Source organism: Saimiri boliviensis, chromosome 14, assembly GCF_048565385.1.
Source record: "Saimiri boliviensis isolate mSaiBol1 chromosome 14, mSaiBol1.pri, whole genome shotgun sequence".
Taxonomy (NCBI): domain Eukaryota; kingdom Metazoa; phylum Chordata; class Mammalia; order Primates; family Cebidae; genus Saimiri; species Saimiri boliviensis.
In genome coordinates this window covers 13,122,152-13,149,087 of record NC_133462.1, presented here as the reverse complement: position 1 = coordinate 13,149,087, position 26,936 = coordinate 13,122,152, and the positions used below count along the sequence as shown (strand labels likewise).

General features: G+C 50.4%; 2 protein-coding genes across 10 annotated transcripts in view; both read left to right on the top strand.

Annotated features, from left to right (window-relative positions):
• IGSF23 (immunoglobulin superfamily member 23) overlaps positions 1-1,125 on the top strand; it is a 71,070-nt gene extending 69,945 nt beyond the window's left edge. For 3 of the 5 annotated variants that reach the window (XM_039465529.2, XM_074386211.1, XM_074386209.1), the window contains one exon: positions 749-1,125. In XM_039465529.2, coding sequence (XP_039321463.2) covers positions 749-827 — 79 coding nt within the window. In that variant the 3' untranslated portion in view covers positions 828-1,125. The remainder of the gene's footprint in view (positions 1-748) is intronic. The other 2 variants (XM_074386208.1, XM_074386210.1) reach the window with 1 other exon arrangement.
• An 88-nt stretch (positions 1,126-1,213) lies between these two features.
• LOC104653257 (PVR cell adhesion molecule) lies at positions 1,214-26,936 on the top strand. Of its 5 annotated transcripts, none has more exons than XM_074386204.1 (10): positions 1,214-4,853; positions 5,942-6,010; positions 6,101-11,159; positions 14,837-15,184; positions 17,155-17,451; positions 19,715-19,832; positions 22,926-23,074; positions 23,942-24,064; positions 25,939-26,018; positions 26,428-26,936. In XM_074386204.1, exons 3-10 carry the CDS (start codon positions 11,093-11,095, stop codon positions 26,488-26,490), a joined length of 1,245 nt encoding a protein of 414 aa, XP_074242305.1. In that variant the 5' UTR covers positions 1,214-4,853; positions 5,942-6,010; positions 6,101-11,092; the 3' UTR covers positions 26,491-26,936. The 5 variants fall into 5 exon arrangements, with proteins under 5 accessions (XP_074242305.1, XP_074242307.1, XP_074242304.1 ...); XM_074386206.1 differs by having other exon boundaries at positions 6,097-11,159; XM_074386203.1 differs by having other exon boundaries at positions 5,942-11,159.

Sequence of the window (26,936 nt, the reverse complement as noted above, 5' to 3'; positions counted from 1 at the left end):
GCCGCCTAAACAAGCAGTTTATATTTCATAAATCCCTTGGGCTGCCTGCAAAAGAAACTCACTAAAGTAACTCAGGAAAAAACAAAATGAACAGTTTGATATGAGGATCTATGAAATTTTCCAGCAATCCATAGGTGTGACAGTCAGCATCTGCCATGTAACAGACTGCCTCCCCAAAACTTAGTGGCTTGAAACAACAGCCATTTATTTAGCTTGGAGTTTCATGGGTCATCCATTTGGGCTGGCCTCAGCTGCGCAGTTCTTCTGTTCCCTGCAGGGCTCGCTCCTGCATCTGGGCTCAGTTGGCAGATTGCCGAGGGGCTATCTGGACTAGGATAGCCTCATAGCTGGGACAACTGGCCTCTCCTCCACATTGTCGCTCATCCTCCAGCAGGGTGGCCCAAGCTTGTTCACATGGCAGAGACAGGATTCCAAGAGGAGGAGCAGAAACTACAAGGCCCCTCAAGTCTCAGTCTCAAAATTGGCATGCCATCACTTCTGCCACAGAAGGGACGTCATTGGCGAAAGTCACATGGCTGGCCAGATTGAAGGGGTGGGGAAGTTGATTCCGCCTCTTACTAGGAAGGGAAAAATCCGTGGCCTGTTTTGCAATCTACTAACAGATATGAAAGTGCACCGCTCTCTCTCCCAGCCTCCCCCGCCCACACACTTCACCCCCACCCCAAGCCCTTACCAGTCTTTTCCCCCTGCACGTGGAATTCATAGTCCTCTCTCTCTCTTTCTGCAGGTGGGCACTTTGTACTTCTCTATCCACGTGGAAAAAGCCTCCATCCCATAGCTTCCAAGTCCACAACATCTCTGTTTAAGGGAACAACCCAGCTTAACCAGACTCCCTTTGCCCTGTTTCTGAAACACCTGAAGAAAGCATCTGATGGGTTGACCCGGTGCCATCCATGGTCCCATCGCTGTGACACATTGTGCGAGCAAAGCACCAGGGGCTCATCCCTGACTGTGGAAGCTCAGTGCTTAGAAAACAGGTGGGAGGTTTTACCTGGGAAATTGCCCAGACCCCAAAATGTGTCTATTACACATGCTGCTCTTTTTTTTCTTTTTGCTCTTTTTCAAAAAGAACCAAAACATAAATAAAAACACCACCACGTCTGAGTGGTTTCTCATGAAGCCTCTCTTCCTGAGAAGTGGGGAGATGGTTCCCAGAAATCCGTGGCGTGTTTGCAAATAAGATCAACCTTTGAGCTTGGCGTTGCTCACGTTTAACACCCCTCCAGCAGAGGATCCCGACAGATGGCAGGCACAGAGCACGCAAGTGTGGATGGAGCTCCTCTGGGGATACAGCTTACATCTGAGGAACATTCGGTGCTTCTGTGACCAACACAATCACCTAAACAGCATTATGCTTAGCAGTAATGGTAGCAGACCTGAGTCCACATCTTGTGTGTTGAGCGCTCTCCATGTGTCAGCCATTGACTATTCACCTTAAGTGATTAATGCATCATAGCCAGCCGGGCGCATGCATTAATCACACCTGTAATCCCTCTACTTTGGGAGGCCGAGGCGGGTGTATCACCTGAGGTCAGGAGTTTCAGACCAGCCTGGCCCAAATAGTGAAACCCTATCTCTACTAAAAACACAAAAATCAGCTGGACGTGGAGGCACATGTCTATAATCCCAGCTACTCAGGAGGCTGAGGCAGGAGAATCACTTGAACCCAGGAGGCAGAGGTTTCAGTGAGCCAAGATCATGGCCACTGCACTACAGCCTAGGTGATGGAGCGAGACTGTCTCAAAAAAAAAAAAAAAAAAAAAATTAAGAGACATTAGCCAGGTGTGCTGGCTCACGCCTGTAATCCCAGCATTTTGGAAGGCCAAAGCAGATGGATCACTTGAGGTCAGGAATTCAAGACCAGCATGGCAGCATGGTGAAACTCCATCTCTAATAAAAATACAAAAATTAGCAGGGTGTGGTAGTGGGCACCTGTAGTACCAGGTACTTGGGAGGCTGAGGCATGAGAATAGCTTGAACCCAAGAGGCAGAGGTTGCAGTGAGCAGAGATCACACCACTGCACTTTTGCCTAAGAGACAAAGCAAGACTCTGTCTCAAAACAAAAATTAAGAGACATAAGAAAATTGAGGGCTGGGCACAGTGGCTCATGCCTAATCCCAGCACTTTGAGAGGCTGAGGTGGGTGGATCACCTGAAGTCAAGAGTTCGAGACCAGCCTGGCCAACATGGCGAAACTCTCTCTACTAAAAATACAAAAATTAGCCAGATGTGATGGTGGGTGCCTGTGATCCCAGCTACTCAGGAGGTTGAGGCAGGAGAATATCCTGAACCTGGGAGGCGGAGGTTGCAATGAGCCGAGACTGCACCACTACACTCCAGCCTGGGCAATAGAGCAAGAGTCTGTCTCAAGAAAAAGAGAGAGAGAGACAGAGAGAAAGGAAAGGAAAGGAAGGAAGGAGAGAGAAAGAAAAGAAAGAAGGAAAAAGAGAAAAGGAAAGAAGGAAATAAAATTGAGAAGCCCACAGCTGGCACCTGTTCTGGTTAATCTGTAACTAAGTAGATATCACATATTTGCATCTAGATAGAACACAAAGCAGAAAAATTAATTTTCTTCTGTCTTCAGGTGTTACTGATCTGAACCCAGACCCCAGGAGGGTTCAGGGCAGATCAGGGCAAATCACAGCATGCTGTGAAGTTAAAATAGCTTATTAGAGACTTTTCTATTACAGAGCAGGATGTCCTCAGAAAGAAAGAGGAGGAATGCCCCCACCTCAAATACAACGCTCCCTTATATAGGATAACAGAGCCAAGAATGATGTTTTTTGAGACGGTCTCGCTCTGTCACCCAGGCTGAAGTGCAGTGGTGCAATCTCAGCCCTGACCTCCCAGGCTCAAGCAGTCCTCCCACCTCCGCCTCCAGAGTAGGTGAGATAGTAGCTGTAGGCACATGCCATCATGCCAGGCTAATTTTTGTATTTTTTGTAGAAACAGGGTTTTGCCACATTGCCCAGGCTAGTCTCAAATCCCTGGGCTCAAGCGATCTGCCTGCCTTGGCCTCCCAAAGTGCTGGGATTACAGGCCTGAGCCACCACGCCGGGCCAAATAATGTTCTTAGATGCTTTATTACAAAGGCTTGTGATCGGCTTGAGACAGGGTTTTAGCATTGTTATTCTTTTGTGTAACTATTAATTTCAGCAAGAATTTATGGATATGCTATTACCCTTCAAGCAAAACCTAGTCTTTTTTTTTTTTTATATGAAGTCTCACTCTGTTGCCAAAGCTGGAGTTCAGTAGTGTGATCTCGGCTCACTGCAACCTCCACCTGCTGGGTTCAAGCGATTCTCCTGCCTTAGCCTCCCCAGAAGCTGGGACTACAAGTACCTGCCACCATGCCTGGCTAATTTTTTTGTACTTTTTTTTTTTTTTTTTTTTTTGGTTTGAGACAGGGTTTCACTATGTTGGCCAGGCTGGTCTTGAACTCCTGACCTCACGATCCACCCGCCTTGGCCTCCCAAAGTGCTGGGATTACACAGCCCATGCAAAACCTATTCTTAATCTAGCAGTGTGTTTTGTGCTTAAGGTATCAGGACACTAAGACATTTCTTTAAGTTCTTGGTCTTGTTTAGTGAGTAAGTACCATTAACTTGTTCCCTCAGTGATAAATATCTTGGGACCAAGAGTGTTCAACTTCCTGGGAATGTAACTCAGAAGGTTTTTTCTTACTTGGCCTTTATTTAAGTTGGAGCCACTCTGGTTTGGACGTCTCTGGCACAGGTACTCTCTGCCTCTCTGGCATCTATGTGTGCCATGATGTCTCTGGCACAGGTATTCTCTGCCTCCCTGGCAGCCATATGTGCCATGATGTACTGATGCAGGGCAGGATCTTGGCTTTGCTTGGGAAAGAATCCAAGAGCGAGCCAGTAGCAGAAGAAAACAGCTTTGGCCAGGCACAGTGGCTCACACCTGTAATCTCAGCACTTATGAGAGGCTGAGGTGGGAGGATTGCTTGAGCCCATGAGTTCATGACCAGCCTGGGCAACATAGTGAGACCCTATCTCTACAAAAAACAAAAAAAGAAAACAGCTGTATTGAGGTGGCTGTGTTACAGCTCTGTGACTGTTCCCGCAGAGCAGAGATACCCTGTAAGCAGCTCAGGGGCAGTTTTTGCAGTCATATTTAAACCCACTGTAATGGCAAGCTAATTAAGGGATGGGTTATTGAGAAATTTTGGCGAGGTGAGGTAGCTTACGCCTGTAATCCCAGCACTTCGGGAGGCTGAGGTAGGTGGATCACCTGAGGTCAGGAGTTCAAGACTAGCCTGGCCAACATGGTGAAACCTCGTCTCTACTAAAAACACAAAAAATTAGCCAGGCGTGGTGGTAAGTGCCTATACGTGGGAGACTGAGACATGAGAATCACTTGAACCTGGGTGGCAGAGGTTGCAGTGAACCAAGATCATGCCACTACACTTCAGCCTAGGCGACACAGCAAGACTCTGTCCCAAAAAAATTTTTTTTTTAATTTTTTAAAAGAGCAGCCAGGTCTCCAGAGTGATATTTACCAGGCATTGCACCAAAGAGCTTTAATGCATCATCCTCATTTATGTCTCTGAACCCTAGAAAGCAGGTGCTATTATTAGCTCCATTTTACAGATGGGGAAATTGAATAGTCACTTCCTAGTATGAGTTACGCAGCCTTGACCCTGCTGCGATGAAACTCACAGCCCGGAGGCAGGAGAATCACTTGAACCCGGAAGGTGGAGATTGCAGTGAGTGGAGATTGCAGTGAGCCGAGATCGCCCACTGCACTTCAGCCTGGCAACAGAGCAGGACTCTGTCTCAACAAAAAAGAAAAAAGAAACTCACAGCCTGGTAAGTGACACAGACCCCCCACCCCCCACCGTCCCTAGAGAATGGCTGACTCAGAGTGGGCAGGACTGGGACACAGAAGCTTAGAGGGCTGGGGAGACCAGAGGAGGCATTGCCCAGCCCAGGAGTCCAGCAGGGCTTCCTGGAGGAAGGGGTGGCTCAACTGTGATCTGAAATATGGTAACAATTAATCAGATGAAGAATGGTGGGGCAGGGTGGGGGCGGGAATGTTCTGGCCAGAGGGCCCAGCAAGTTCTAATGCCTGAAGGTGAGAACACATGGTTTGTTTAGAGTGGCTGCCAGGGTTCCCCACTGGCTGATGGGGAAAGGAAAGGGGAAGCGATGTCAGAGCTGTCCTCAAAAGCCAGAGGCCTCAGGATTTAGTCATCCAGCCTCAAGAACATGAACATTGTCCTGACAACAATACCTGCAACAGGGTGTCACTCCACGTAGTCATCTGTGGTAGCAGCAGACTGTGAGGGCAGGTTTCATTTCCTTCCATGGGCCTTGAAAGAGCCAGAGATCGGTGGCTCACACCTGTAATCCCAGCACTTTAGGAGGCGGATGTAGGTGGATCACAAGGTCAGGAGTTTGAGACCAGCCTGGCCAATATGGTGAAACCCCATCTCTACCAAAAATACAAAAATTAGCTGGGCATGGTGGCGCGTGCCTGTAATCCCAGCTGCTCAGGAGGCTGAGGCAGGAGAATCGCTTGAACCCAGGAGGCGGAGGTTGCAGTGAGATGAGATTGGCCACTGTACTCCAGCCTGGAGAGCAAGACTCTTTCTCACAAAAAAAAAAAAAAAAGAAAGAAAGAAAAGAAAAAGAAAGAAAGAGCCAGAGATCTGGAGGGAGAGAAAGAAGGCAAACAACCATGGTGAGGCACCACTACACCCCAGGTAGATGTGGGCACGGTGCGGGGATGGTAGGGAAATGCTTCTCCATGGCCGCGGGCTATTGGGGAAGGACTGGCAAGCTTCTGTTTCCAGGGTTTTCTTTTTCCAGCTCTTTCATGCGTATCCTCAGAGTACAGAAGATGAAAGCCTTGCCCTGCCAAAACCACCAACCCCGTTCTCTATCTCTCACCACAGTGACGCCATAAAGAGGGCAGGACATGAGTTATGCAGCCTTGGACCAGCTGCTGTGAAACTTACGGCCTGGTAGGTGACACAGACTCGTTCCTAGAGAATGACAAACTCACTACCATTTTCTTGTTGTTTTATTTTGTTTTGTTTTGTTTTTTGAGACAGAGTCTCGCTGTGTTGCCCAGGCTGCAGTGCTGTGGCATGATCTCAGCACCTCATCCTCCGCCTCCCAGGTTCAAGTGATTCTCCTGCCTCAGCCTCTCGAGTAGCTGGGACTACTACAGGTGCCCTGTACGCAGACACCACCACATCAGGCTAATTTTTATATTTTTAGTAGAGATGGAGTTTCACCATGTTGGCCAGGATGGTCTCATTCTCTTGACCTTGTGATCCGCCCGTCTTGGCCTCCCGGAAGTGCTGGGATTACAGGTGTGAGCCACCACGCCCGGCCATCACTACCATTTTCTGTGTGAGGAACATGAGATTTAGCTCTGATGTGGCCTCTGCCCTGCGTAAAACTCTCTATAGCTCCCTACTGCCTGTGGCAGTAGTTCCTAATCAGGAGTGCCTATTTCTAATCAGGAGTGCCCAGCAAGGTAATAAGGCACCCCTGATCAGAAATAAGTTAGTGGCTCACTGCAGCCTCTAACTCCTGGACTCAAACAGTCCTCTTGCCTCAGCCTCCCAAACTGCTGACATTTCAGGTCTGAGCCACTGTGCTGTACCATGCCTGCCCTTTTCAGATGAAGAATCGTAAGTCCCAGGAGACGTGAATAATAATTGCTGCCATTTGTTCAGCAGTTAAATAAATAACTTTTTAAACCACATAAGTTTTGTTTTTTTTTTTTTTTGACAGAATCTCACTCTGTCACCCAGACTGGAATGCAGTGGTGTGATCTTGGCTAACTGCAATCTCCGCCTCCTCAGCTCAAGTGATTCAGCCTCCCAAGTAGCTGGGATTACAGGTTCATGCCACTACTGCCCAGCTAATTATTGTGTTTTTAGTAAAGACAGGGTTTCACCATGTTGGCCAGGCTGGTCTTGAACTCCTGACCTCAAATGAACCACCCACCTCTGCCTCCCAAAGTGCTGGGATTGCAGGCGTGAGCCACCATGCCCAGCCACATACAATTTGTTTCTGAATAACTTACTTAATTATCACCACATGGTTTTAAAAGCCCCTATTTTGTGGATGAGAAAAAAGAGGTAAGAGAAGCAATGCTGGTTGCTTAAGATTCCCAGCTACCAATGGGTGGAAGCAGAATTTGAACCAAGGGAGTCTCTGGAGCCCTCGTCTCCAGCCTCTCCTTCTTGCTCTCGGTCTTTCTCCCTTTCTTCCCTGCTCCCAGGCCTCGTACATCACACCCTTCTGGACAAAGCTTCACATCTGACATTTCCCTTTTTGGGGTGGACAGAGTCTCACTCTATCACCCAGGCTGGAGTGCAGTGACGCAATCATCACTCACTGCAGCCTCAAACTCCGGGGCTTGAGGGATCCTCCAACCTCAACCTCCCAAGTAGCTGGGACTACAGGCATGTGCCACCCACCCGGCTCATTTTTTAATTTTTTGTAGAGATGGTGGGGAGGGGGGGTGTCTCACTATGTTGCCCAGGCTGGTCTCAAACACCTGGCCTCCAGCAATCTTCCCACCTCAGCCTCCCAAAGTGCTGGATTACAGGCATGAACCGCAATGCCCAGCTGCACATCTGAAATTTTTAAACTTTCAGTCACTGCCATGAGCATTCCTGGGTAGAAGCCACTCCATGCCCTTACTTTGCTGGGCTGTGGGCTGGACAATAATTTGGCAATATCAACTAAACCAGGAATGCATGCCCTTTGACCCAGCAAATCTGTTTCTGGGAATAAATATGACAGACGCTGTCACATGCATGGGAAATGCCATGGACATAATGACCTAGGGAAGCACAGACTGCAAATACAAAAGAGCTGGAAACACCCAAAAAGGCCCATCCCCTGAGGACAGTTTCAAAAATGACTCTGCAGTCACACAATGTCCTACTACACATCTGTGAATGAATGAATGAATGAAGTAGCTCCCATAGGTCTGCCTATGGGAAAATCACCAAGATATGTTGCTAAGTTTAGTTCAGTTTAAGCCATTTAGTTCAGACCTGAAATTGAGCTAAGCAGTTTCTTGTTTAAGCTTTTTACAAACCACGATGTGAGGTGGTTTGTGAAAGAGACGGAACAGTGCTACCGTTTTATTTTTTTAATGGGAGAGGGAAGAATAAGGAAATGGATTCATATTTTTACAAGCTTCTTGGCGATCCTCTTGGATGCAGAAGTTTGAAAACCACAGCATGAAAAGGATACCCACTGGGCGCGGTGGCTCACGCCTGTAATCTCAGCACTTTAGGAGGCTGAGGAGGGTGGATCACCTGAGCTCAGGAGTTCGAGACCAGCCAGACCAACATGGTGAAACCCCATTTCTACTAAAAACATAAAAAAATTAGCTGGGTATGGTGGCACAGGCCTCTAATCCCAGCTGCTTGGGAGGCTGAGCCTGGGAGGTGGAGGTTGCAGTGAGCCGAGATCGTGCCATTGCACTCCAGGCTGGGCAACAGAGTGAGACTTCATCTCAAAACAAACAAATACAAAAAAAGAGGATACCCACTGGAGATGTCCATTCACTATTTATTCAGAGGATATTTCAGCCCTTGAGTGAAGAAAATGTTTACAACTGGTCCAAATACTCAAGGAATTTAGACTCTTGACAGAGAAACACAGAAGCAAGCAGATATGCCCCAAACCGAACTTGCTTTTTTTTGTAAGCCTGCTTCTTGAGGGCAGCCTCTGACCCTCTGGGATATGAGAGGATACCCTGGAGCCACAGGAGCTGGGAAGCCCTGAGAGGCGGGGGAAGCCCAGATGGTGACGGCATCGTCCAGAGGAGGAACATGACGGCTACAGATTCCCCATTTGGAAATAGCAGAACAAGAGTGACAGAAAATTCAGAGATTTCCAAGAGACCAGCCTCCATGTTTCCATTTAGAAATTCACCTACATTCGTCCAGGGTGAGAGACCCCAACCATCAGATGTGTCCTGAGCAAGCATCAGATCCAAGTCAAAGAGGGCACTTGGGGACAGAAACCTCCGAGCCAGCCAAAACCCAAAGGAGGGACTTTATAGAAAGCTACGGGAATGTGGGGCCGGGTACAGTGGCTCACACCCGTAATTCCAGCACTTTGGGAGGCCAAGGTGGGAGGATCGCTTGGGGCCAGGTATTCAAGACCAGCCTGAGCAACATAATGAGACGCCGTCTCTACAATAAATTTTAAAACTAGCTAGGAGTTATCACATACACCTGTGGTCTCAACTACCGGGGAGGTGGAGGCAGGAGTAGTTGACCCCAGGAGGTAGAGGCTGCAGTGAGCAATGATGGTGCCACTGTACTCCAGCCTCAGTAAAATAGTGAGACCCTGTCTAAAAATTTTTTTTTAAATAAAAAGGATATAAGGATGTTAGAGAAGAGGGACCAGAGCTGCTGTTAGTTGGCCTCATGGAGACCCTGGCTGGGACAGACACCTCTGGGGACCAGGAAGTCTCTCAGGCTCTGTCTCTGAGGGTATGGCTCTCCGAATCTCTCTGTCACCTCTCAATTCTCTCTCATCTCACTCTGTCTATGCTGTGTCTCTCTTTCAATCTCTCTCTGTCTGTGTCTCCCAGTCCCTATCTCTGAGTGTGTCTCTCTGTTTCTCTCCCATTTCTTTCTCTCTCTGTCCCTCCCTCCTCCCCTCTCCCTACTGCAGGTTGGTCCATAACACTTATGTCCCCCAGACATGGAGTTCTCTGTGTTTATCTGTTTATGGTCTGTTTCCTTCCACTAGAACACAGTCTTCATTAAAGGCAGAGATTTTTGTCTGTCTTATTTTCTGCTGTATCCCCAGCACCTGGGTTACTGGCTGGCTTAATACATAGACGTTGAATGAGAGTCAATGAATCACTATTCTCATGAACATTATTTTTTGATGGCACCTGTAAAACAGCAACAATAATAATCGCCACTGCTACTGCTGCTATTGTTGCTGTATCTGCTTTTTATTTAGTTCAGACCTGAAATTGAGCTATGCAGTTTCTTGTTTAAGCTTTTTACAAACCACGATGTGAGGTAAGTACTGTTAGTATGCTTTTTCTTTTCTCTTTTCGAGATGGAGTCTCACTCTGTCGCCCAGGCTGGAGTGCAGAGGCCCGATCTCGGTTCACTGCAACCCCACCTCCCAGGTTCAAGTGATTTTCCTGACTCAGCCTCCCTAGTAGCTGGGACTACAGGCATGTGCCACCATTTGTATTTGTAGTAAAGACGGGGTTTCGCCATGTTGACCAGGCTGGGCTTGAACTCCTGACCTAAGGTGATCCACCCGCCTTGCCCTCCCAAAGTGCTGGGCTTACAAGCATCAGCCACTGAGCCTGCGCCCCCAACACACAACTCTTTTTCTTTTTTTTGAAACGAAGTCCGGTTTTTTCACCCAAGCTGTAGAGCGGTGGCGCTCTGGTGGTTCACTGCAGCCTCTAACTCCTGAGCGCCCACAGTCCTCCCGCCTCAGCCTCCCAAAGTGCTGAAGTTTCAGGCCTGAGCCACTGCGCCCTACTATGCCAATTTTCAGGTAAAGAATTAGAGGACCCTCGAGGAGAAGCCATTTTCCCAACATGAGCCCAGGACCCCAAAGCCCACGGGTTTGGGCTGCTTGGAAGCACAGCCTGGTGGGCTGAGGATCTGTCCCATCACGAGTTGGAACCTCAGCTCTGCCACGCGGCAACCCCTAGTCTCGGTAGCTGAATCTCTCCGCGCGCCTCTGGAAAGTTGGCGTCCTTCCACGCACGACAAGCCGCCTCCTCTCGTGCGCACCTAGGGAACCAGGGAGCGGCTTCTCCGGCCTGACATGCGCAGACTGGGGCCCCCGCGCCCGGGGGCGCCCGGCTGTCAACTCCCCTCCTCGTCAGTCACTCGTCTGGAGCTTAAAGAAGTGGGTATTCCCCTTCCCGGGCACTGGGGGAGCCGCCTCGCGGGGATTCCAGGACCGAGCTCCGGGATCTGGACTCGCAGCAGCTGCGGCAGAGCGAGCGCGCCGGGGAGCTTGGAGGCGGCGACCCCGCTGGGGCCCAGCTGCCCGGAGTAGCTGGCACGGCCGGAGCCATGGCCGCCGCGTGGCCGCTGCTGCTGCTGGCTCTGCTGGTGCTGTCCCGGTCATGCCCGGGAACCGGTGAGTGACCCCCGCGCAGTCCGGCGGCCCCGTCCTCTCTCCCAGCTCCGCAGCCCGACCGGGCACTCGGCCCCCCGAGTCCCCGAAAGTGACGGCGTCACCCAACCCCCATCTCTGCCCCGGGGTTGGAAGGAACACGGGGAGAGGGCAGGACCCGCCTCTTGGCCACCCGGATAGCGATCTGAGTTGGGTTTCGAACTTCCTCGAAATCGGCAGGAACACAGGGCGAAGGCAGGACCCTCCTCTTAGCCACCCGGATGGCGGTGGGAGTTAGTTGGGTACAGAAAGTCCTCGAAATTGGCAAGAACACCGGCTGGGCCCCCCACCCCCGGAAACGGGATGGAGTTGGGCACAGAAATTTTCCCAAAATGGCAAATGAATCAGGGAAAATCAGCAGACGGTGATTCAAGCCGAATTACCTCACTCAGGCCCCGGCTCACCACACTCAGGCCACACCCGCGTTGGGTATGCTGCTGAGTCTGCTGGGTCTGGGCGGACGATGGTTGATGTTGGGGAGGAGAACAGTGGGCGACGCTTGACAGCATTCCCCTTCTGACCCCAATGTCTGGCTGTCCATTCATTCATTCTTTTTTTTTTTTTTTTTTTTTTTTTTGAGACAGAGTCTCACTCCATCTCCCAGGCTGGAGTGCAGTGTCCTGATCCCCACTCACTTCAGCCTCCGCCTCCTGTGTTCAAGCGATTCTCCTGCCTCAGCCTCCGGAGTAGCATGTGCTACCACACCTGGCTAATTTTTTTTCTTACCTTTTTTTTTCACTCTGTCGCCCAACTGGAGTGCAGTGGCACTATCTCTGCTCACTGCAACCTCCACCTCCCGGGTTCAAGCGATAGTCTCCTGCCTCAGCCTCCAGAGTAGCATGTGCTACCACACCTGGCTAATTTTTTTTTCTTACTTTTTTTTTTTTCACTCTGTCGCCAAGCTGGAGTGCAGTGGCACTATCTCTGCTCACTGCAACCGCCACCTCCCGGATTCAAGCGATATTCTCCTGCCTCAGCCTCCGGAGTAGCATGTGCTACCACACCTGGCTAATTTTTTTAATCTTTATTTTTCACTCTGTCGTCCAGCTGGAGTGCAGTGGCACTATCTCTGCTCACTGGAACCTCCACCTCCTGGGTTCAAGTGATTCTCCTGTCTCAGCCTCCCGAGTAGCTGGGATTACAAGCACCTGCCACTAAGCCCAGCTAATTTTTTGTATTTTTAGTAGAGACAGGGTTTCGCCATGTTGGCCAGGCTGGTCTCAAACTCCTGACCTCATGATTGCCCCACCTTGGCCTCCCAAAGTGTTGGGATTACGGGCATGAGCCACCACACCCAGCCATTTTTTGGTATATTTAGTAGAGACAGGGATTCATCATGTTGGCCAGGCTGGTCTCAAACTCCTGATATAAGTATATATATTATGTATTATAATTATATATAATTATGTTACATATTATATATTAATAAATATATATAGCAAATATAGATTTATTAACTATTTTAAATATATAATATATTTATAACATATTTATATAATTTTAATATTTAATGAGTACATAAATATATATTTTGTATAATATATAGTGTGTGTGTGTGTGTGTGTGTGAGAGAGAGAGAGAGAGAGAGAGAGAGAGAAACAGGGTCTTGCTCTGTCGCCCAGGCTGGAGTGCAGTGACACAATCCCTGCTTACTGCAACCTCAACTTCCCAGGCTCAAGCGATCCTCTCACCTTGGCTTCTGGAGTAGCTGGAATAATAGGTGCTCACCACCACACTTGGCTAATTTCTTTGTGTTTTTGTTAGAGATGGAGTTTTGCTATTCTCCCCAGGCTGATTGCAGCCAGGCACAGTGGCTCATGCCTGCAATCGCAGCACTTTGGGAGGCTGAGATGGGAGGATCACTTGAGCTTAGGAATTCAAAACCAGTCTGGGCAACATAGCAAGACCCCATCTCTACAAAAATAATTAAATAAACATTTTAAAATAAAAAAGAATGAATAGTACTATGTTTATTAGTCTCAATAAGAGCTGACACATATTAGGACCTACTATGTGCTAAGGCCCTTAGCAGAAAAATTTTCATATAGGATCTGGGGGATCAGAGGTCAGACACTGACTACAGACCACCCAGGTTCAAATCCCACCTCTGCCACTAGACGTCCGTATGACTTGGCTAACACTGCACTCTGTGTGTCAGTTTCCCTACCTGTAAAATGATGCTAACAGTACTGTTTGCCTCAGGGACTAAATGCCAAGAGGTATGTAAAGTGCCCAGAAGAGCCGCTGAGCTGTGTCAGCACCCTGTGAATGTCCACTGTTCTAAGTCTCATTTTACTAACTAGGAAAAAGAATCAGAGAGGTTAAGTAACCTGCCTGAGACCTCACAGCAGAGATCTGAAGGAACCCAAAACTCCTGGGCTATAATTGCCTTCCTTTTGTGCCACGATCCCCTACATTCTTCCAGCCAGGACCCACGCAGAGTAATACAGTGTTTCACAGATGTGAAGACCCAAGAGTTCTCCCTGTTTTCTACGTTGGGAACAGCAAGTTGTGCTGTAAATTACAGCAGTCATAGTATGTGAAACCTACAACACTGGTGTGATGAAAAAGTTCTGGGCTGGGTGCGGTGGGTCACACCTATAATCCCAGCACTTTTGGGAGGCAGAGGTGGGCGCGGATCACGAGGTCAAGAGATCAAGATGACGAGATTTTCCTGGCCTATATGGTAAAACCCCATCTATACTAAAAATACAAAAAATTAGCCATGCCTGGTGGCATGCCCCTGTAGTCCCAGCTGCTCGGGAGGCTGAGGCAGGAGAATCGCTTGAACCCAGGCATCAGAGGTTGCAGTGAGCCAAGATCTCACCACTGTACTCCAGCAGCCTGGCATCAGAGTGAGACTCGGCCTCAAAAAAAAAGAAAGAAAGAAAGGAAAAGGAAAGACAAAGTTTTGGAGCCATGCAGTGGTAATGGTTGCACAACATCGTGAACTGTACATAGTGCCACTGAATTGTGTGCTTTAAATGGCTTAAATGGTAAATTCTGTGTGTGTGTGTGTGTGGTTTGTTTTTAATATGGAGTCTCGCCCTGTCGCCCAGGCTGGAGTGCAATGGTGAGATCTAGGCTGACTGCAACCTCTGGCTCCCGGGTTCAAGAGATACTCCTGCCTCAGCCTCCCAAGGAGCTGAGATTCCAGGCTCTGGCCACCATGCCTGGCTAATTTTTTGTGTCTTTAGTAGAGATTGGGTTTCACCATGTTGGCCAGGCTAGTCTAGAACTCCTGAGCTGATGAGCCGCCCACCTCAGCCTCCCAAAGTGCTGGGATTACAGATGTGAGCCACTGCACCAGCGGTAAATTTAATTTTTTAAACCACAATATTTACCACAATTCTTAAAACCGATGATGTCAAGATTGACGGAAATACGGTAATAATAGAGGAAATATGATAATAAATAGCCAAAAAGTGAAAGGGCACAACCATCCCAGATGCCCTTACCCTCCTCACCTGCCATGACCCCAAGTCGTGCGCCAGTCCCCCCTCTCCCCACCTCCGACCGCCCATCAGGACTCCAGGGTCCCAGCGTGCCAGTGCACACCCGGGTGCCAGGCCTCCCGGAGCCCCTCCCTATCTGGCCCCGGAACGCCCCAGATCTGACACCTTCTCTTTGGTTCTCCGCAGAAGACATCGTCCTGAAGGCGCCCACCCAGGTGCACGGCTTCTTGGGCGACTCCGTGACGCTGCCCTGCCACCTGCAGCTGCCCAGCACGGAGGTGACGCACGTGTCGCAGCTGACTTGGACGCGGCTCGGTGACTCCCGCAGCGTGGCCGTCTTCCACCATACTCAGGGCTCCAACTACCCGGAGTCCGAACGGCTGGAATTCGTGGCCGCCAGGCTAGGGGCGGAGCTGCGGGATGCCTCGCTGAGGGTGTTCGAGCTGCGCGCCGAGGATGAAGGCAACTACACCTGCCTGTTCGTCATGTTCCCGCAGGGCAGCAGGAGCGCGGTTACCTGGCTCCGAGTGTTCGGTGAGGGGGGCGTGTTGGGGGCAGGGGCTGAATGAAAGGCGGAGATTTGGTGGGAGGATCAGGGAGGTAGGTAAAGAGCGGGAAGGCCTGGGAGGGAGGGAGATTCCCTCCACAGCAGATTCCCTGGGACTAAAGGAAGGGGCAGGGCAAGGATGAGGGGTGGATGGGGGAGGCTAGTGGCGGAGGGGCTAAAGGGCAGGAAGAGAGGAGAGATCCCCGGGATAAGGACCTCCAAGCCTGGAATCAGAACACCTTGAGAGAGGGGAAGGAGTATATTGGAAAGGGGGCCGGGAGGGCACTGGGAAGGGAGGAAGCCTGGGTGGCGGCTTCTGGGTCCCTCCTTTCCTCATCTGCAAAAGGATTGGTGACAACAGCATCACCCTTGGAAAGCTGTCATGAGTGTCCAGGTGAAGGCTTAGAGCACAGGTGCTTCATGGCCCATGTGAGCTCCTTAGAGCCGTCAGTTGCTTTATTTGGTGAAGAAGGAGAAAGTTGAAACAGACAGAACCGCAAAGATCCTCATACCCAAAAGAGGAGGGGGTCATGCTTTCATTTTCATGAACTCCATGAGGCCCTCCTCCTGGAACTTGAGCAAGAAGTCTCTGTGCCTCAGTTTCCTCATCTGTACGATGGCCATCACCATAAGGATTCAAAATAACTGATCCTTTTTTTTTTCTTTGAGACAGAGTCTCGCTCTGTCGCCCAGGCTGGAGTGCAGTGGCGTGATCATAGATCACTGCAGCCCGGAACTCCTGGGCTCTAGGAATGCTCTTGCCCTCCCTGTAGCTGGAATTATATTAATGTGCCCCCATGCCCGCCTTTTTCATTGTTGATGTTTGGTTTTTAAGTTTATGTGCCAGGAACTGTTCCAGGCTTGTGCATGAGTAATTCATGAAATTTCTGGCACACAGCATCCAATCAAAGCCAACTCTTGTCACTCCAACAAGCCCGGGATTCTGGGTATCATGGTTTATAGGATGAGGTAAAACAGAAACAGTGAGTCAAGTTAAGGAGGAACCTTGGGTAAATAATACTACAGGTAATGATGGGGAAGGAAGTCCCAGGTTTGGGACTCACCAGGATGATGATTAAGAGATGGTCAAGATGGTTTTGGAGTCAAGCAGACTTTATGTGAAAGTCTAGCTCTACTGCTTATAGCTATGTGACCGTGGGCAAGTCACTTCCCTTCTCAACTTCAGAGCTCAGGCTTCCTCTCTTCCACTGAGCCCCAGACTAGGATAACCCCCTCTGGGTTTCCCCGTCCCAGCCCTGCCTTCTCCAAGTCATCACTGCCTGGAAAAAGAGTATTTCTGCCCCTTGGACTGAGTACCCATGAGGGCAGAACCAGGGCTATTTTGGTCACTGCTGGGCCCCAGCACTTTCCACCAAATAACATTTATTGAGCACTTATTATGTGCCAAGTACCATTCTTAGAGCTTTACCAGAATATTCTCATGCCTGTGATCCCATCATTGTCTCCTGTTGACAGACAAGGAAACTGAGGCACAGACTTGCCCAAGGCCACCCAGCTGCTCAGGGACAGAGCTGGGGTTTGAACCATGCCATCCTGTACACTTTTGGTTGTTTTTTTTTTTTTTTGAGACAGAATCTCGCTCTGTTGCCCAGCTGGAGTGCAGTGGCGCAATCCTGGCTCACTGCAACCTCCGTCTCCTGAGTTCAGGCAATTATTCAGCCTCAGCCTCCCAAGTAACTGGGATTACTGGCATGTGCCACCATACTCTGGCTAATTTTTGTATTTTTAGTAGAGACAGAGTTTCACCATGTTGGCCAGGCTGGTCTCGAACTCTTGACCTCAAGTGATCCACCCACGTCAACCTCCCAAAGTGCTGGGATTACAGGTGTGAGCCACCATGCCCAGCCACCATACCATCCTGTACCCTTAATGAATCCCCCTCTTGTACCACAGAGGGGTTCATTGGATGACCTGATGCTTTTGTTCCTCTTCCTAGCCAAGCCCCAGAACACAGCTGAGGCTCAGAAGGTCCAGCTCACCAGAGAGCCTGTGCCCATGGCCCGATGCATCTCCACAGGGGGTCGCCCGCCCGCCCGAATCACCTGGCACTCAGACCTGGGCGGGACGGCCAATATGAGCCAGGAGCCAGGGCTGCTGTCTGGCACAGTCACCGTTACCAGCCTCTGGATTTCGGTGCCCTCAAGCCAGGTGAATGGCAAGAATGTGGCCTGCAAAGTAGAGCACGAGAGCTTCGAGAAGCCTCAGCTGCTGGCTGTGAACCTCACCGTGTACTGTGAGTGTGTCCAAGTCTGCCGCGGCGAGAACCCCTGCCGGGCCGCCCCACCCCTGCCTACACTGACTCCCCAAGGCACTGTCGGCATTGCTTCCGTCATCTGCACGGTCTCCCCTGACTCCTGTCTGCACGGCCCACCCCCACTGTCTACACCAGCTCCCCTGGGCCATAAACAACACTGCCCCTATTGTCGACACCAGCTCACTGGGCCACAGTCAGTGCTGACACCAAGATTGTCTGCCCTCTTTTTTTTTTTTTTTTTTTTTTTTTTTTTGAGACAGAATCTCATTCTGTTCCCAGGCTGGAGTGCAGCGGTGCGATCTCGGCTCACCACAACCTCTGCTTCTTGAGTTCAAGCAGTTCTCCTGCCTCCGCCTCCCGAGTGACTGGGATTAATGGTGTGACTGTGGCTCCTCTAGCCACTGTCTACACTGATACCGCACACTCTGTTGACTCCCTTGAGCACCGTCTGCGCTGCCCCCAAACATTGGCTACACCTGCTTCCCCAGGCAACTATCCACAATGACCTTCCTGGAGCTGGCTCTCCTGGCCACTGTCAGCGCTGCCTCCCTCATTATCTACACCCACTCCCCGTTTTTCTTTTTTGTTCTTTTCTGAGGCAGAGTCTTACTCTGTCACCCAGGCTGGAGTGCAGTGGGGTGACCTCGGCTCACTGCAACCTCCGCCTTCCATGCTCAAGCTATTCTCCTGCCTCAGCCTCCCAAGTAGCTGAGACGACAGGCACATGCCACCACGCCCAGCTAATTTATTTTTATTTATTTATTTATTTTGAGACAGAGTCTTGCTTTGTCACCCCAGGCTGGAGTGCAGTGGTGCAATCTTGGTTCACTGCAACCCCCGCCTCTCGGGTTCAAGTGATTCTCCTACCTCAGCCTCCCCAGTAGCTGGGATTACAGGCACCCACCACCATGCACGGCTAACTTTTGTATTATTAGTAGAGACAGGCTTTCACCATCCTGACCAAGCTGGTCTCGAATTCCTGACGTGATCTGCCCAACTTGGCCCCCAAAGTGCTGGGATTATAAGCGTGAGCCACTGCACCCAGCCTAGTGTATTTTTTGTAGTGACAGGATCTCCCTATATTGCCCAGGCTGGTCTCAAACTCCTGGGCTCAAGCGATCCTCCTGCCTCGACCTCCCAAGGTGCTGAGATTACAGGCATGAGCCACTGTGCCTGGCCAAAATTAATTTTAGTAGTTGCCTTTACTTACCCCAACACGCCCAAAACATTATTTCAACTTGTAATTCATTTCTAAAATTTTTTCTTGAGATCTGTCCCATTTATTTTGCCCTAGTAAGCCTTTGAAATCTGGTGTGTGTCTCGGCCTGGCCATATTTCCAGGGCTCGGTAGTCACATGTGGCCCGTAGGTGCCATATTGGAGAGCATAAATCTAGACGAAGCTTCCACATTATCTACACTGGCTCATCCAAATACTGTCTACACACACACACAGACACACACACACACAGCCTGTTTTAATTTCACCAGCTCCCTGGGACACACTCTATATATGGGAGTGATCTCACCCCACCCCAGCATTTTGAACACTGGCCAGACATTACGGCATCTGCTCGGATATTCTAACGCCAAGTCTACACTGAGCCTGTCACTAATATCCATACAAGCTCTTCTAGGCATCATTTATACTGTTCCTTCCATCTTCGTTTATACTGCCTGCCCCCCTGCCAGGCAATGGTACACAGATTCCCTCAAGTGCTGTCTATACTGGAGTCCGTCCACACTGACTCCTAGCCCTCACCCCCCAGCAAACCCTGTCCTGCTGACCTTCCTCCTGAGGACGCTGAAGGATCTTTGCTGTCGGTCATGTGTGGGATGGCTGAGCAGCACCCTAGAGCAGGGTGATTTCTCCAGGACTCCTTCCCGCAGGACTTGTCAGAGCCTTGAATACACTGCTGTGTGTTACGAGTGACAGTTGCCTGTGAGTGAGACAAGGAGGCCTTTTCCCACAGGACACCCAACACGTACCTGGACCAGGCTACCTAGGAAAGCTAGCGGAGAAAAGCAGGTCCTCAGAGGCCCTCTCCATGTCCCCACTGACCAGGGACTCGCAGGCTTCTGCTCTCCGTGGCACCCCATCTCCCTAGACCCCTCCTAGGCCTGTCCAGCTCCCACTGTGCCCCTAACATGCCCAGACCTTCTCCTGCTGTAATGTGAATCCCATGTAAGCCTAGGCCCACCAAAGGCTCCCTGTCTCTGAACCTCTGTGTCCACTTCCTGCAGATCCCCCAGAGGTATCCATTTCTGGCTATGATGGCAACTGGTACCTCGGCCAGACTGAGGCCAGCCTGACCTGCGACGCTCGCGGCAACCCAGAGCCCACAGGCTATGAGTGGAGCACGTGAGTCCTGGGTCTGAGGGAGGAGGGGCTGGGAGCCTGGACTCCTGGGTCTGAGGGAGGAGGGGCTGGGGGCCTGGACTCCTGGGTCTGAGGGAGGAGGGGCTGGGGGCCTGGACTCTGGCATCTAAGGGAGGAGGGGCTGGGGCTCTGTCACCCAGACTGGAGTGCAGTGCCATGATCATAGCTCACTGCAGACTGAACCTCCCTGTGCTCAGTGATCCTCCCACTTAGCCTCCTGAGTAGCTGGAACTACAGGCATGGGCCACCACACTCAGCTAATTTTGTTGTATTTTTTTGCAGAGACAGGATTTTGCCACATTGCCCAGGCTCGTCTCAATCTCCTGGGCTCAAGCAATCAACCCACCTCTGCCTCCCAAAATGCTGTGATCACAGGCATGAGCCACCTCACCCAGCCTTAGGCCTTTTTCCTTATTACAAAAATAGCTCATGTCCGCTGTAGAAATGTCAGGCCATTGAGTTATGAGCAAAAAGAAGACAGCAGCACCTCTAGTCAAGTGTACCCAGCCACCTCCAGAAATACCCAGTGGCCCTTATTATACACCCTTCTGTCTTTTTTCTCTGTGTTCCTAAACAAAAACTGGAATTATGCCATACATATAACTTTGAAACTTTTCCTCTATCTTGTGAATACGTTTCCCTCTCAAAGCACATAGGTCCACAAGCCCATTTCCCACATACTGTATTAGGAATATTGTCAAACATACAGAAAAACCCTAATTTTCCAGTGAACAGTTAAGATTCCACCATGTGGATTCCCCCACTAACATTTTACTGTGCTTGCTTTATCACATTTCTGTGACTCCTCCTGTCCCTCTATTCATCCCTCAATCATATTATGCATTTCAAAGCACCCTCAGCTCCCCTGCTTTGTTTGTTTCTTTTTTAAAAACAAGGCCTCACTCTGTGGCTCAGTGCAGTGACACAATCACAGCTCACTGAAGCTTTCAGCTCCTGGGCTCAAGTGATCCTCCAGCCTCAGCCTCCCAGATAGTTGGGACTACAGGCACACACTACCACGCCTGGCTAACATGGCCCCTTTTTTAATGTTGCTGGGATTGCATCACCTTTAAAAAAAATTTTTTTTTAAGAAATAGAGATGAGATCTGACTGTGTTGCCCAGGCTGGTCTTGAACTCCTGAACTCAAGCAGTCCTCCCGCCTGGGCCTCCCAAAGTGCAGGGAAGGGATTCCAACATACGTGGATGTCATCAGTTATTTAACCATCCTTAGTACAGGACACAGATGTCAGTTTCCATTTTCAACTCTGCAAATGCCATGGTGGGGACCATCCCCCGTGGTCATTTGTCAGTTGTCGGCAGAAGGAATTGCCGGTCAGAGGTTTGTGATGGTGTGACGGTGCCCTTACTGTCCTACCTCAAAGCACCACAATTCAGCCTCTTGAGCCAGATGGCTGCGTTTGCATCCCAGCTTTGCAGAGTGCCCAAAGCCCAATACTTCCATCTCTACCTCTGTTCATTAAACTAGTGTTCCTTGACTACTTACTGTGTGCCAGGTGCAATTAACCAGCATATAGTAGTCAATAAAACAGACCAGATTTCCTCCCCAAATGGAGCTTCCGTTCTAGTGGGGAAAGAAACAAGAAGCAAGATAAAGTCGTAAAGTGTGTAGAGTGTGTGCAGTGGCAATAAATACCATGGAGAAAAGATAAAGCAGAAAAGGGGATGGGGGCCAGGCACCGTGGCTCATGCCTGTAATCCCAGCACTTTGGGATGCTGAGATGGGAAGATCACTTGAGGCCAGAAGTTCGGGACCAGCCTGGCCAACACGGTGAAACCCCATCTCTACCAAAAAAGATGCAAAACTTAGCTGGGTGTGGGAGGACACACCTGCAGTCCCACCTACTCAGGAGGCTGAGGTGGGAGGATTGCATGCACCCAGGGGGTAGAGGTTGCGGTGAGCCAAGATGGTGCCACTGCACTACAGCACACGTGACAGAGTGAGGCCCTGTCTCAAAAAATAACAGTAAAATGAGAGAGACAGAGAGAGAGAGAGAGAGAGAGAGAGAGAGAGAGAGGATGGAGATGGGAAGGGTGGTCATCACAGTTGAAATAGGGTGGCCAAGTGAGATGTTACTAAGGTGAAGGAGGTGAGGGTGAGCTCTGTGGGTACTTGGGAAAGCATTCTAGCAGAGGGAACAGTATAGGCAAACCCATTTCTTTCTTCTTTTTTTTTTTTTCTTTTGAGACAGAGTCTCACTCTGTCACCCAGGCTGGAGTGCAGTGGCGCAATCTCAGCTCAACTGCAACCACCACCTCCCTGGTTCAAGCACTTCTCTGCCTCAGCCTCCTGCGCAGCTGGGATTACAGGCGCCCGCCACCACGCCCGGCTAATTTTTGTATTTTTAGTAGAGACGGGGTTTCACCATCTTGGCCAGGCTGCTCTTGAACTCCTCACCTCGTAATCCACCCGCCTCTGCCTCCCAAAGTGCTGCGATTACAGGCGTGAGCCACCGCGCCCGGCCGGGCAAATCCATTTCTATCCATCAGTCCCTGCATAAGCAAACACCCAGGACACCTAATTGGAGAGTTTGAAGACCAGCAAGGCCACTGTGGATACAGAGGCGGGAACAAAGGAAAACAGGGGCAGAGGTAGCAGGAGCCAGATCACGTGGGGCCTGTGACACGGAGAAGAGTTGGGTTTTACTCTGAGCCAGGCTGAGCCACCAGAGGGTGCTGAGCTAAGGGATGGGAACTGACTTAGGGTTCATAGGCGACCTCTGGTGGCCACGTGGGGAACAGACGAGGGGGCGAGGGCAGAAATGGAGCCCAGCGTGGAGGCAGCTGCTGGGGGCCAGGATGCACCCAGTCAGAGCAGGGAGGTGGCCGTGGAAGCCCTGAGGAGCGGTGGGATTCTGGATGGATCTTGGGGCGGGGTCTGAGGATTGGCTGATGGGTTGGGTGTGGGCATGAGAGGAAGGGAAGAGTCGGGAGTCTGGGGGGTCCTCCAGGATTGCTCTTGGCTTATACTATAGAGGGCGTGAGGGTTTCTGGCAGGTAGTGGGTGCTCAATCACTCCGGACTCGCAGCAGAGACTCACCCTCTGTCTCTCCCAGGACCATGGGTCCTTTGCCTCCCTCTGCTGTGGCTCAGGGCACCCAGCTCCTCATCCAACCTGTGGACATGTCAATCAATACAACTTTCATCTGCAACGTCACCAGTGCCCTAGGAGCTCGCCAGGCAGAACTGACTGTCCAGGTCAAAGGTGAGGAACTCCCTGGGTGGGGAGAACGGGGACCAAAGGAAGAGGTGGCAGCAGGGTTCCCTCTCCGATGCTCTCTGTGAACCAATCACAGCAGCCGGCTCCCTTCCTTCTCCTAAGCCTTCTCACGAAAGGACCAGTGAGGCCAGCTTTACTCCCCTGTGAACTCCATACCTATACCGCTGGTACCGTTGTTCAGCTGCCTGAATACACTCCCTCTGCACACCCAGGTTGGGATAGATGTGGAATCCCTCTCTCTCAGGGACTCGGGCCTTTGCAAATGTATTAGGCAGAGCTCTATCAACTGCAGTTGACAGAAGCACAACTCAAAGTAGTCTAAGAAAAAACACAGAAATCCAGGAGTTTATTGAAATTGTCACCTTCAGGTATGGTTAGATCCAGGGGTTCCAACTATGTAATCCAGGAACTTTTATTTTATACATCTCTTGTCTCTGCTTTTCGTTGTACTGGCTTGATTCTCAGGAATGCTCTGTCCTCAGGGAAGCAAGATAGCCCTCAGCAATGACAGGCTCATATCCTACCAGAATAGCAACAGCAGGAGAAAAAAAAAAAAAACATTTTCCATAACTGTAGCCAAAGTCCCAGGGCTGGCTCTCATTGGCCCAGCTTAGGCCACAGTCCACCTATGAACCAATCACAGCAGCCAGGGAGAATGGAATGTTCTGATTGGCCAGGCCTGTATCAAAGTCCCATCCTAGGAACCAGAGGGTAGGATCCAGTCCACCTGAATTAAATAGACTGAGGCAGGTGGAGTGATGGCTCCATAAGGAAATTTGAGATGCCATTTCAAGAATGAGGGATAAACCCCAAGAATTTCCTTACCTAAATACCGGTTTCCTTCTCTTTCAGAGGGACCTTCCAGTGAAACCCCAGGCATGCCCGGGAGCAGCATCCTTCTCCTGATTCTGGGACTCCTGGTTGTTCTGGCCCTGCTGGGGGTTGGGCTTTATTTCTATCGGTCCAGATGTTCCCGTAAGTTCCTTTGGCATTGCCATCTGTCTCCACGAGTGAGCATCACCAGAGCTGCCATAATGGAGCACCTACTGTATGCTGGGCTCTGTGCTAAGCCCTTCCCGTGTGCCTCTCACTGAATCCTCACCCCAGTGCCATGAGGTTTTCCCCATTTGACCAACGAGGGTGCAGAACCAGGGAATCCCGTTCACTGCTTCATTGATTATATTTACAAGTATTTACAGAGTGGGAGAAGATCTTATCTGGCCTGAGGCTTCGGCCCTTCATTCAGGTGATGTGGGAGTACCTGCCAGAAAGATGGGGGTGAAATAATGCTTAACCCCTCAGCCTTACTCCATCTGCCTTGTTCAGGAGTGACTCTAGGAGGAGGTGGCAGGAACCGGCACCTCTGATCCTCAGCTCTAACAGGGTCTGATGCTTTCACACCTCAAGAGATTTGCATAAGCCATTCCCCTGCCTGGATCACCCTCCCATGGCTCCTTCTGGAGAAGTGCACCAGCTAATTTTCTGTAATCAGAGGAGTGATACTTTGCTGAGCACTGTCCATGTGCTGCTTTATGTGTACGATCTCCTGGATTTTACTTTTTAATTTTTAATTTAATTTTGTTTATTTACTTATTTTGAGGCAGGCTGTCACTACAACTTCCTTGATTTTAATATTTATTTATTTATTTTTGAGGCAGGCTGTCACTCTGTCACCCAGGCTGTAGTGCAGTGGCACGACCTCAGCCCACTGCAGCCTCCGCCTCCCAGGTTCAAGCGAATCTCGTGCCCAGTCTCCCGAGCTGGGATTACAGGCGTGCACCACCGCGCCCAACTAAGTTTTGTATTTTCAGTAGAGACGGGGTTTCACCATGTTGGTCAGGCTGGTCTCTAACTTCTGACTTTGTGATTCACCGCCTCAGCCTCCCAAAGTGCTGGGCTTACAGGCGTGAGCCACCATGCCTGGCTTTTTTATTTTTTCTCTCTGTTGCCCAGTCTAGAGTGCAGTGGCATGATCTCAGCTCACTGCAGCCTCACCCTCCCAGGTTCAGGTGATTCTCCCACCTCAGCCTCCCGAGTAGCTGGGACTCTAGGCATGCACTCCCAGGCCCGGCTAATTTTTTGTATTTTTAATAAAGTTGGGGTTTCGCTGTGTTGCCCAGGCTGGTCTTGAACTGGACTCCAGCAATCCAGCCACCTTGGGAATCCTCCCAGAGTACTGGAATCCTCGCAGAGTTCTGGAATTACAGGCGTGAGCCACCATGCTTGGCCAAGAGCAGGCGTTTTTATGTGTTTTGTTCACAGCTGTGTCCCCAGCACCTAGAATATACCTGGCACAAAGCAGACATTTACCATTTGCTGAGTACTACTACTGTTTGCTAAATAAACCCCCGTTCAGTAGTTTAGGAAACTGAAACTAGAGAGGTTATGTCACTGGTCTAAGGTTACATAGCTCTTAAAGGACAGAGATGGAATTTGAACCCATCCATCTGGTTCCAGAGCCCAGGCTTGATATTTATGGATCTTTAATAATTAATAGATATTTTAAAAATCTAATTTTTGTATTTTTAGTAGAGACAGGGTTTCACCATGTTTGGCCAGGCTGGTCTCAAACTCCTGATCTCGTGATCCGCCCACCTCAGCCTCCCAAAGTGCTGGGATTACAGGCGTGAGCCACGGTGCCTGGCCTACACTGTCATTTATTTTATTTTTTATTTTAGAGGCAGGGATCATGCTGTCTTGCCCAGGCTGGTCTCACATCCTTGACAAGCACACTCGCCATCCCTGTGTGACAAACGTGTATAGCGTTAAGAGAAGTGGCGCCCCATGTAATGACAGAGGCAGAACTTGGCGTTTTCAGGGCCCTGACACCCGGCATATCTTCTTCCCAGCTTCCCAGCCTTGTTCCTTCCTGACGACTTCCCCTCCTATTTCCCCAGGTCCGACGGCTGCCAGCACCTCAGTTAATAGGGTGAGTGCAGTGTGGGAGCTGAGGAGGGCGTGGGGACTGCACGAACTACAAACCAGACGTCTCCAGATGCCCAGCCCAGACTCAGGAGCCTGGGTCTTCTGGGTCTTTTCTCCTGCTGCCTTAAGCAGCATTTCCCAACCCTTCCTGCTGGGCAGAATCCCCTGTAGTGTTTGCTAAGATGCAGCCCCCGACAGTGTGGTCTGTGCCGAGGCCAGGGTATCTGCATTTTAATATCGGCCCTCCCCACCAACTCTGCCCTTGGCCACACCTTGAGAAGCACTGCCCTGGCTTCCAGGGAGAGGGGAGGGGACAGGCCTGTCGTTCTTTGCACATTGGTCTTCCGTGGGAAGATGTTCTTTGATTTTGTTCAAAAGAGCCCTGAGGCTAAGGTTTGAAAACTCTCTTCCAGCCCGTCTCCTATGCCCCTGTAGCCATATCTTCCCAGGAGCCCCAGACAGAGGGCACAAGGTGACAGCGTCGAGTCTGAGCGGGGAGAGAGACTGGAGCTGGCAAGGACGTGGGCCTCCAGAGTTGGACCCCACCCCAATGGATGAAGACCCCTTCAAAGAGACCAGCCTCCTTCCCATGCCAGACCTCAAAACACGGTGGTAGGTGCAAGTTCAGAGGTCTCCAAGACCACCCTGAGCTCATTTGCTAGGACTCACTGGACTCAGGAAAGCTGTTAAGCTCCAGTTACAGTTTATTACGGCAAAAGGACAGAGATTAAAATCAGCAAAGCGAGGTGCTGCCCAGCACACATTCCGGGAGAGATGAGCCGACAGCTTCCAGCCGTCCCCTCCCAGTGGAGCCGTGTAGGCAGCACCTGATTCTCACAGCAACGACATGCGACGACACGCAAGAAGTACTGCCAGCCACAGACCTTCGTGTCCAGAGTTTTATTTTTTTAAATATATATAT

What these genes read in the sequence shown, in the direction of transcription:
- LOC104653257 (XM_074386204.1), top strand. Translation starts at nt 11,093, where the DNA reads ATGGCCGCCGCGTGGCCGCTGCTGCTGCTGGCTCTGCTGGTGCTGTCC. An exon ending in ACAGGCTATGAGTGGAGCAC is followed by an intron (nt 19,833 to 22,925) that starts GTGAGTCCTGGG and finishes TGTCTCTCCCAG; the next exon opens with GACCATGGGTCCTTTGCCTC. An exon ending in CTATCGGTCCAGATGTTCCC is followed by an intron (nt 24,065 to 25,938) that starts GTAAGTTCCTTT and finishes TCTTCTTCCCAG; the next exon opens with CTTCCCAGCCTTGTTCCTTC.